This window comes from Monopterus albus, unplaced genomic scaffold (assembly GCF_001952655.1).
Source record: "Monopterus albus unplaced genomic scaffold, M_albus_1.0 scaffold98.1, whole genome shotgun sequence".
Lineage (NCBI taxonomy): Eukaryota > Metazoa > Chordata > Actinopteri > Synbranchiformes > Synbranchidae > Monopterus > Monopterus albus.
This window is the reverse complement of record NW_018127978.1, coordinates 2,249,756-2,259,225: the sequence shown is the minus strand read 5'-3', so window position 1 is coordinate 2,259,225 and position 9,470 is coordinate 2,249,756. Positions and strand designations below refer to the sequence as shown.

At 41.3% G+C, this 9,470-nt stretch overlaps 1 protein-coding gene across 2 annotated transcripts in view; it reads right to left on the bottom strand.

Annotated features, from left to right (window-relative positions):
• Positions 1-9,470, bottom strand: part of asxl1 (ASXL transcriptional regulator 1) — a 66,969-nt gene that overhangs the window by 11,704 nt on the left and 45,795 nt on the right. For both annotated transcript variants that reach the window (XM_020609205.1, XM_020609206.1), the window contains 4 exons: positions 7,852-8,012; positions 7,480-7,564; positions 2,197-2,363; positions 1,630-1,726 (listed from right to left, as the gene is read on the bottom strand). In XM_020609205.1, the coding sequence (XP_020464861.1) occupies positions 1,630-1,726; positions 2,197-2,363; positions 7,480-7,564; positions 7,852-8,012 (510 nt within the window). The remainder of the gene's footprint in view (positions 1-1,629; positions 1,727-2,196; positions 2,364-7,479; positions 7,565-7,851; positions 8,013-9,470) is intronic.

Genomic DNA, 9,470 nt, shown 5'->3' with positions numbered 1-9,470 from the left:
GGCGGGCCCCCCGCAGCCGCCACCGCCCCTCCCCTCCACTATTCCTTTTCACACCTGGAAAATGGAGACTCTTACATCAGCATACTCTTCATTGACTTCATTGTCCCCCACAAACTGTCCACACTGGGTCTGCACCCCACCCTCTGTGACTGGTTCCTGGACTTTCTGACTGGCAGGCCCCAGACTGTCAGGATTGGCAATAGGACTTCAGCCAGCATTATCATGAACAATGGCACCCCACAGGGATGTCCTCAGTCCTATCCTCTACACCATGTTCACCCATGACTGTGTCATCTCCCACAAGCCGGTCTGGTGTCATGGTGCAAGGACAATAATCTCAGCCTCAACACGGACAAGACGAAGGAGATGATAGTGGACATGAGGAAGGAGAGAAGAACTCATCAGCCACTGTTCATTCGGGGGCTCAAAATGGAGAGGGTGAGCAGCTTCAAATACCTGGATGTCCACATCAGTGAGGACCTCACTTGGACACTTAACACCACACAGCTGGTCAAGAAGGCCCAACAGCGGCTGTACTTCCTGAAGAGGCTGAGGAGGTTTGGTATGTCGCCTAGGATCCTCAGCAACTTCTACAGCTGCATCATTGAGAGGATCTTGACTAGCTGCATCACTGTCTGGCAGCACTACTGCTATGGACCACAAGTGCCTGCAGAGAGTGGTAAAGACTGCAGGGAAAATCACCAGGACTGCACTGCCCTCTCTGCAGAGCATCTACCACCGCAGAGTGTGTAGGAAAGCTGCCTCCATCCTCAAGGACCCCACCCACCCCCAGCATGGACTGTTCATACCCCTACCCTCCGGTCGGAGGCTCAGAAGTGTGAAATGCAGGACTTCTAGACTGAAAAACTCTCTTTCCGACTGCCATCAGACTCCTAAAACAGCTGACTCAGGATCTACCTCATGTAATTCCATCTGTACTGTTTACATAGTCATTTTGCACATGCATAATTGCACACTCACTGCTGATTATTTCCACTTCATGGCTTCGATGTAGCAAATATATTTTCTGCATTATATTGTGTTCTTGTATTTTTATTTGCTTCTTACTGCCTATTTAGATGTGTTATTGCTCATCTACTTTATAATTTACTTGTATTGTGTGGCAGTCATGTGGATGGCAAAGTAAGAATTTCATTGTATAGGGAAACACATTTCCTAACTGTGCATATGACAAATAAACACTTTGACCTTTGACCTCAACTTCAAGGGGAAATTCTTAGAAACTGTCACAATTATTAGAATTTTGTCTGTGGGCTTAGAACGTTTTGTGAAAATGGGTCTAGAGTCAATTAAAAAAAAATTTCTGATTCAGGTCCCTGGGCTAAGTCACCAAGATCACACGCAAATGTTTTCTGTCAAGTATCTCTGCACTGTGCAGCTTTCTTTTAAATTCACTGGGATGCAGTAAACTGTTTGGTGTGGATTTTACTACTGGTATTTATAATTTCCTAACCTTCTGTTACAACTTTCTGGTTAATTTTAGCTTCTGCTATCACTAGTTCCTTCCCCACAGTGATCAATACAATCCCATCAGGCATCATCTGATTTGACATTTTAAGAAGTCTGAGTGAAATGAGACAGGTTAACCATGACTGAACATTAACTTACCCTCAGCCAACCTTTCTTTCCAGCTCTGGGAGGCATGTGTGAAGAACTCGTTGTTAAGAGCTGAACTACTTAACCTGGCCATACCATCAGGTCCAGTCTGCAAGGAGAGGGAACACAATGCATGCATCTGAAGGACAAAGTGGTCTATGCCTTATACAGTAAAATTGCACTACAAGGCCTGTGTTTCATGGTGTGTGACTGAGCTGAGCTTCATTAAATTTTGATAATGACAATTTTTTCAGTGCAAATAAAAAAAACAAACAAAAAAAACAATTAAGCCATCACAACCTGCTCTAAATTGCATACTAGTTCAACTGAGTAGCCTTAAACAGAGTTGAAAACAACAATATATATCTAACAAAATGCACAGGCTTCGTTTTTCTACTGTCCAACAATTTGAAGTCAGATTGTCAGTCACACATCATAGATGATGTCCAGGTAAATCAGTGGTGCATATTAGTTTTTTGTTTCCTGCTTTAATGCTGGGTTAGTTACTATATACATAAAGGTACATAACAACCACAGACATAAATGCTGGGCCTAAACTGTAAAAACAGAAAAACATACCTGTCTGTCCACCTCCGGTAGCAGCTGCAGCAGCTGCTGCTGCGAGTGTGTGGGAAAGGATGAGAAGGTACGCACGTTGATGAGGGCTCTGATGTTGGTGTTCACCAGGATGGAGCCAGGTGTTTCAAAGTCTACATCCATCCCTCCTCGACTCCTTTTCATGGGCCCTGCCAACCCATGTTTCAAACCACATGTTCAAATCAGTCAGCCTGATGCTAAAGTAGGGATGAACGATTAAATCATTTTCTAACTGAAATAGCAATTTAATAGAACGCAACTTTCCAAAGCTGCAATTCAAAGTGCCATTAAAATTTGATTTTGAATGCTACAAAGTCTAAACAATCTTAGTGGCATCCTCATAGGCTTCAGGTGCACACACACTGCCTTTCTCTGCAGGCCTCACCTGAAACGCAGAGTAAATGAATGAGTGGACAAAAAAAAAAAGACACCACTATATTTCATTTTGCTGCTGTAAGCCACACTGAAAATAGCTACAGCAGTCAGCAAACTGAATGTTGGCAACTCTAACATTAGTTTCAAAGAAACAGTAGGCTACATTGGTCTTCTGGACCTATTTTGGATTTAGACCAGAGGATGCATTGCAAGAACATGCTGAATATGCCTGGCTATGGTAGCGACAATGCAAGGCAACACCACAAATGTCTTCCTGCATAAAAACAAAGCAAATCAAAACGAAACAAAACCGTTGCCACCTTATAAATAAAATGCTCTGTCTCATTGTCCCATATTGGATCAATACAGGATGCATTTTTAATACTTACTTTGTCCACAATGGTGAAAAAAAAAACCATAATACCCTACTAAGTAAAACTAAAACAGTTTGGGAAATCTGTGAGATCTGAGTGATAAAGAGACGCTCTGTCATCTTTTTGCATATGGTTCTGAAAGGCTGTTACCTCTCTCACCCGTCTCTCTCCACTAACTAAATCGGTTCTGTCCGCCACCAAGTTACTGATCCTTAAACACTGAGAAAAGAGCAGAGACTGCTGCTGACTCACTTCACATGAATAACAGTTTAAAATGTGGCAAAAAAACAAGTTTTTAAAAATGGTTTCATATAGTTTAGCACCTACAGTAGTAGCAGTAACTACAGTGCCTTGCAAAAGTATTCGGCCCCCTTGAACTTTGTGACCTTTTGCCACATTTCAGGCTTCAAACATAAAGATATAAAACTGTAATTTTTTGTGAAGAATCAACAACAAGTGGGACACAATCATGAAGTGGAACGAAATTTATTGGATATTTCAAACGTTTTTAACAAATAAAAAAACTGAAAAATTGGGCGTGCAAAATTATTCAGCCCCCTTAAGTTAATACTTTGTAGCGCCACCTTTTGCTGCGATTACAGCTGTAAGTCGCTTGGGGCATGTCTCTATCAGTTTTGCACATCGAGAGACGGAAATTTTTGCCCATTCCTCCTTGCAAAACAGCTCGAGCTCAGTGAGGTTGGATGGAGAGCATTTGTGAACAGCAGTTTTCAGTTCTGTCCACAGATGCTCGATTGGATTCAGGTCTGGACTTTGACTTGGCCATTCTAACACCTGGATATGTTTATTTGTGAACCATTCCATTGTAGATTTTGCTTTATGTTTTGGATCATTGTCGTGTTGGAAGACAAATCTCCGTCCCAGTCTCAGGTCTGTTGCAGACTCCATCAGGTTTCCTTCCAGAATGGTCCTGTATTTGGCTCCATCCATCTTCCCATCAATTTTAACCATCTTCCCTGTCCCTGCTGAAGAAAAGCAGGCCCAAACCATGATGCTGCCACCACCATGTTTGACAGTGGGGATGGTGTGTTCAGGGTGATGAGCTGTGTTGCTTTTACGCCAAACATAACGTTTTGCATTGTTGCCAAAAAGTTCGATTTTGGTTTCATCTGACCAGAGCACCTTCTTCCACATGTTTGGTGTGTCTCCCAGGTGGCTTGTGGCAAACTTTAAACAACACTTTTTATGGATATCTTTAAGAAATGGCTTTCTTCTTGCCACTCTTCCATAAAGGCCAGATTTGTGCAGTATACGACTGATTGTTGTCCTATGGACAGAGTCTCCCACCTCAGCTGTAGATCTCTGCAGTTCATCCAGAGTGATCATGGGCCGCTTGGCTGCATCTCTGATCAGTCTTCTCCTTGTATGAGCTGAAAGTTTAGAGGGACGGCCAGGTCTTGGTAGATTTGCAGTGGTCTGATACTCCTTCCATTTCAATATTATCACTTGCACAGTGCTCCTTGAGATGTTTAAAGCTTGGGAAATCTTTTTGTATCCAAATCCGGCTTTAAACTTCTCCACAACAGTATCTCGGACCTGCCTGGTGTGTTCCTTGTTCTTCATGATGCTCTCTGCGCTTTAAACAGACCTCTGAGACTATCACAGTGCAGGTGCATTTATACGGAGACTTGATTACACACAGGTGGATTCTATTTATCATCATTAGTCATTTAGGTCAACATTGGATCATTCAGAGATCCTCACTGAACTTCTGGAGAGAGTTTGCTGCACTGAAAGTAAAGGGGCTGAATAATTTTGCACGCCCAATTTTTCAGTTTTTTTATTTGTTAAAAAAGTTTGACATATCCAATAAATTTCGTTCCACTTCATGATTGTGTCCCACTTGTTGTTGATTCTTCACAAAAAATTACAGTTTTATATCTTTATGTTTGAAGCCTGAAATGTGGCAAAAGGTCACAAAGTTCAAGGGGGCCGAATACTTTTGCAAGGCACTGTATGTAAAGAAAGAAGAATCAAAAACACAGTTCCCAGTGAGTCCAGTATAAACATCAGTCAAGTTTTACAGCATAAGAGGTAGTCAAAAGGAAGCTACTCTGAGTTTATTTAGTAGGGTGATGAACAGCTTAGTTATCTCTTGTAGTTTCATTAATCAGTATATTAGAATTTCTAAAGTACTCAAAATCTGTGGTGAGCTCCGATCTGGAGAACTTTATTTACAGTTGTACTGTACAGTTTGAATTCTAATCTCACACTTTAGCCTACAGCCAGAGAGAAAAATAAAATGAAATATAATATCATATAAAGAAAATTTAACAGCAGAAAACCCAACCCTCAGCATCACTACTTGTCGGAAAACCTGTAAAGACAGGTCCTGGGAAGAACCAAAAAGCAAAACAAAAACAAAAAACACTGGCCCCCAACAGTGGCACCAGCCTCTGATGACCTGGCATCAAGAATGACTTTACAGAATGAGCTGCAGGTGCCTACTGAACAAATTGTCTCTTTCCAGCCAGAATGTGTACAAGAACAGCAAGAATGTGTACAGGAAACACAGGCCACTGAAATAGCACCGATCTTCGATAACCCGATATCAGAAATAACTTTACAAGAAGAGCTGCAGGACACTATCGAACAAATTGTCTCTTTGCAGTTAGAAGTTACAGAAGAGGAGCAGTAATGACTACTAGAAATGTGGGAATGGCCACTAAATAATGAACGAAAATGCAGGTATATTTCAGTGCAGCTAGCAGTACCAAAGATAAATTTATTGGCATCTCTTTCTTGTTCCACTCACTCATTTACTCTGCAGGTTTCATATGAAGCCTGCAGAACAGGGCAATGTGCGAGGAGGCTGCTCTGATGGCATCTCATCTGTAGAGTTTAAAACTACAGTACGTTTTAATGGCAGTTTAACTACTGACTTTAATGAACTGAAAATTGTGTTCTGTTAAATTTTTATTTTCATTTGAAAACAATTAATTGTTAAACAGGTTGCAATGCTGTAATGACTACATTTATGGTTAGTCAACCTACAGATTTTATTAACCTACTGAGTTCACATTTGCAAAACTCTGCACAACAACAATCTCGCATCTAGAATGCACTAATGCAACAGAGACACTTATTCAATATTTCAAAAGCAACTCTTGTACAAGAATACTGACATTTGTATTCCAATAAGACAACTGTCATTCAGGGGACTGACTAAAAGCAGAGAATTTGGTGTAGTGTTACTTAATTTACTAAAATGTTGCCTAAACATGCTGCAGGCCAAAGCACAACTAACTGAATCCATGGCAACATGCCTGCTGACTTATACAGTAAAGTTAGTAATTTCATTTAAGTGTAGACTTTTAACGTTTCAACACATTAACCAAAAGAGTCGGTTACATCACTGAACGGTGTACACGAAAAACAAACCTGACAGCAGTGTAACTCAACCGATTGACAATTTGTCAAAGAAGGACAGACATCTCTGTATTTGATTGACTGTAATTTGAGCAGGTTTACTGAGCAAAGTTTTGTTGTGCAACATTTTTATCATGCGTATATTGTAAGCTACATAGCCTCCTGTCTATTCTCTGAACCTTTAGGCGAGCTACTTAGAATCAGGGAGTGAGCTACATGGTGGAGATCCCTAGTTTAAATTTATTTGGCCCATAACGCTGATTCAGATTCTGATACTAGTTAATCTTAATTTTGTAGCCTTCTGGGACTTTTGGTGTTGTTGCTGAGCTCACTAGTGTATTTCTCTTTTTTGAGAATATACTAGATTGTTGATTCAGCCACTAAGATTTCTGCACCCCCTATCAAATCAGAGAGAGGGCTCCGATAGATCAATTATGGACAATTTATCAGCTAAATTTGTCATGAAATAATGGGGAACACACCACACCTGGTCATGAAACTGTTTATCAGTCAACTGTCCAGTTACTTGGGGTCACTGTGGTTCAGGAGGTCAAGCGTGTCATCTCCTAACCAGAAGGTTGGCGGTTCGATTCCAAGCTTCTCTATTCCACATGTCAAAGTGTCCTTGAGCAATACACTGAACCCAAAAAGTTGCTCCCGGTGACATCACCGGTGTGTGAGTGCTTTGGAGTGTGAATGGGCAAATAGTGTGAAAGTGCTTTGAGTGTGCAATGCAGAGAAAAGTATGATACAAGTATAAGACCACTTACCATTTACTCTTTAGCCTCTGAAAATGGGGAGATTTGTATAAACACTGCTGTAATTCTTTGAGAATTAATACAATAATTTTGGAAACCCCTGGAATTAAAGATGAAAGTCTACACTTCAATAATATACTGGATTTCAAATCCACTGTGGTGGTGTACAGAGGCAAAATTACACAAATTGTATCCTTGTCCAAATACTTATAGACCTGACTTTATGGTGCACAGGATGTTGTGTAGCTTAAATTCTGTTGGTGGGACCTTCAGATAATTGGTGAAAAGATTGAAAAACACTTTCACTGGCTTTCATTACTGCTGTGTTATCAATGAAGTAAGTGTCTGGACAAAAGAGTGGTTCTTACCTGAGGGGACATGTTCTCCGTTCACTTTAAGAGGGGTGAGAACAACACGAGGCATCATGACTGCTTTCTTCCTCTGCCTCCCTGACTGTAGCAACACAAATAGCGGGATGGACCAATGTACACAGACAACATCAAGTCAGTATATTAAGCTGCACTGTCCCTCTACAGATCAAGTTCAAACACATGTCATGAATAGGAGTCATGGCTAATGAAAAAAACTAAAGTTCCACAAAGTTCACATTTGCAAAATAAACAGTGTGGAACAGTATGGAGTGAATGACGCTATGGAACTGCTCTCAAGCCTTTTGACTAATGAGCATGTTAGAATTTCCATTGAAGAGTAGGTGGCTTCGCTTCATGCATGGTGCTAACCTGTCTTGAGCGGCTCAGTCTTGTCTGCGCATGCTGGGTCTGCTGTGTATCTGTGCGTCCTTGCTGTCCTGCTGCCCTGCTGAGGCGGGTCTGAGGCTGGGTGCTGGGAGTCTGCAGCTCTGCGGAGCAGGAGGCACTGGACGAGCTCTCATCCACCGAGGCTTGAAGTCAGGGAAAAATATACTTAGGGGTGCACTCTTTCACACACAGTGGATATACTATAAAAGCATGGGGATACAGTGGCCAACACACTTCATGTTGTTGACAGCATTTGGCAGCATAAATATTTACAAAGAAAAAGGAGATGTGCTGCTCTTGCTGAAACTCGCACCTTTATGTCCCAGCCATGACTGACAGACATTTGAAATGACAATTATCACATATTTTCAAATGAGGTCTTACTAAACATCAAATAAGAGAAGCTTCTATCTGAGCTTGAGCTGCTTTCCTAGTGTTTTGGCATGCCTTCAGCCAAACTCCGTGTTTACAGGATAACTGTGGAACAACACAAGGGCTCAGAGCACTACTTATTCAATACCAGTCTATCCACCAAACCAGACAACTCTATCTAGTAAAAGTCCAATAGTCTAGATCCACACAGCCTATCCAACACCAAGCCAGACTGGGAAGAACCTAACCAGAGCTGCCCAAAACACCCAGGCACCTGCCAACAGGCAGTCATCTTCCACGAGGGTCTGAGGGAGCAAGGACTCCTCATTCACCAAAACAACACGAACTGTTGCTAAGCAATGAACAGACTTCAGGACCCAGCAGTTTCTGGTGTTCTATGGAACACACACTACTCGGCCCTGGGCATATGCCACAAAAAATTATGACAGGACTCAACACATAATCATAAAGTGACTGTGTTTTACCACTGTTAGCTAGCAGTCAATGTTTCCCTGGATGCAGTTACAGAAAACAAATTGGTTTTTGAAAAGAAAAAAAAAAGGGATGTGGGAAACAACCCTGCACCCATTAAGGCCCCAAAGCATGCGGGGAGTAAATATGACCCCTGAATGCATTAAATACATACAATGAATTTGATTTTTTTCTCATTTATTTGTAAAAGTGGTACCTGTAAAAGTGGGCCTTAAGTTGCAAAAGGTTGAGAACCCCTGTTCTAATGCAAATGAACAGAACATAGGACTTTGGCCTACATCAATAAGAGCAGAAGACGCTAATGAAGGTATGTGTGTTCACTACCGGGATGAGCACTGCATTGGTGGTGGAATTCAAGACAACAGGAGCATCCACACAAACACTTCATTACCACCAATCAAAATCTCTATCCCAGAAGTAAAAAATGATCAAAAACAATCTACTTCAACTTTTTCCTCTCTAGAAACTGGATGGATATAGATTTTTGCTGCGATAGACCTCATGCAGGTCACTGATGACCTGACCATGAAATACTTCTATAGTCAAGCTGTGATGACGTGATTCCACTTTCATTAGTTTCAAGTAGTGATGCACCAAAATGAAAATTTTGGGCCGAAACTGAAAATTTAGGATGCATTTGGCCGAAAACCAAAACGAAACCGAAAATGGCTTCTTTTAAAAACTTCAAATTTTTAAAACACGCTTACTCTATAATTGTGTGTGTGTGTGTGTGTATA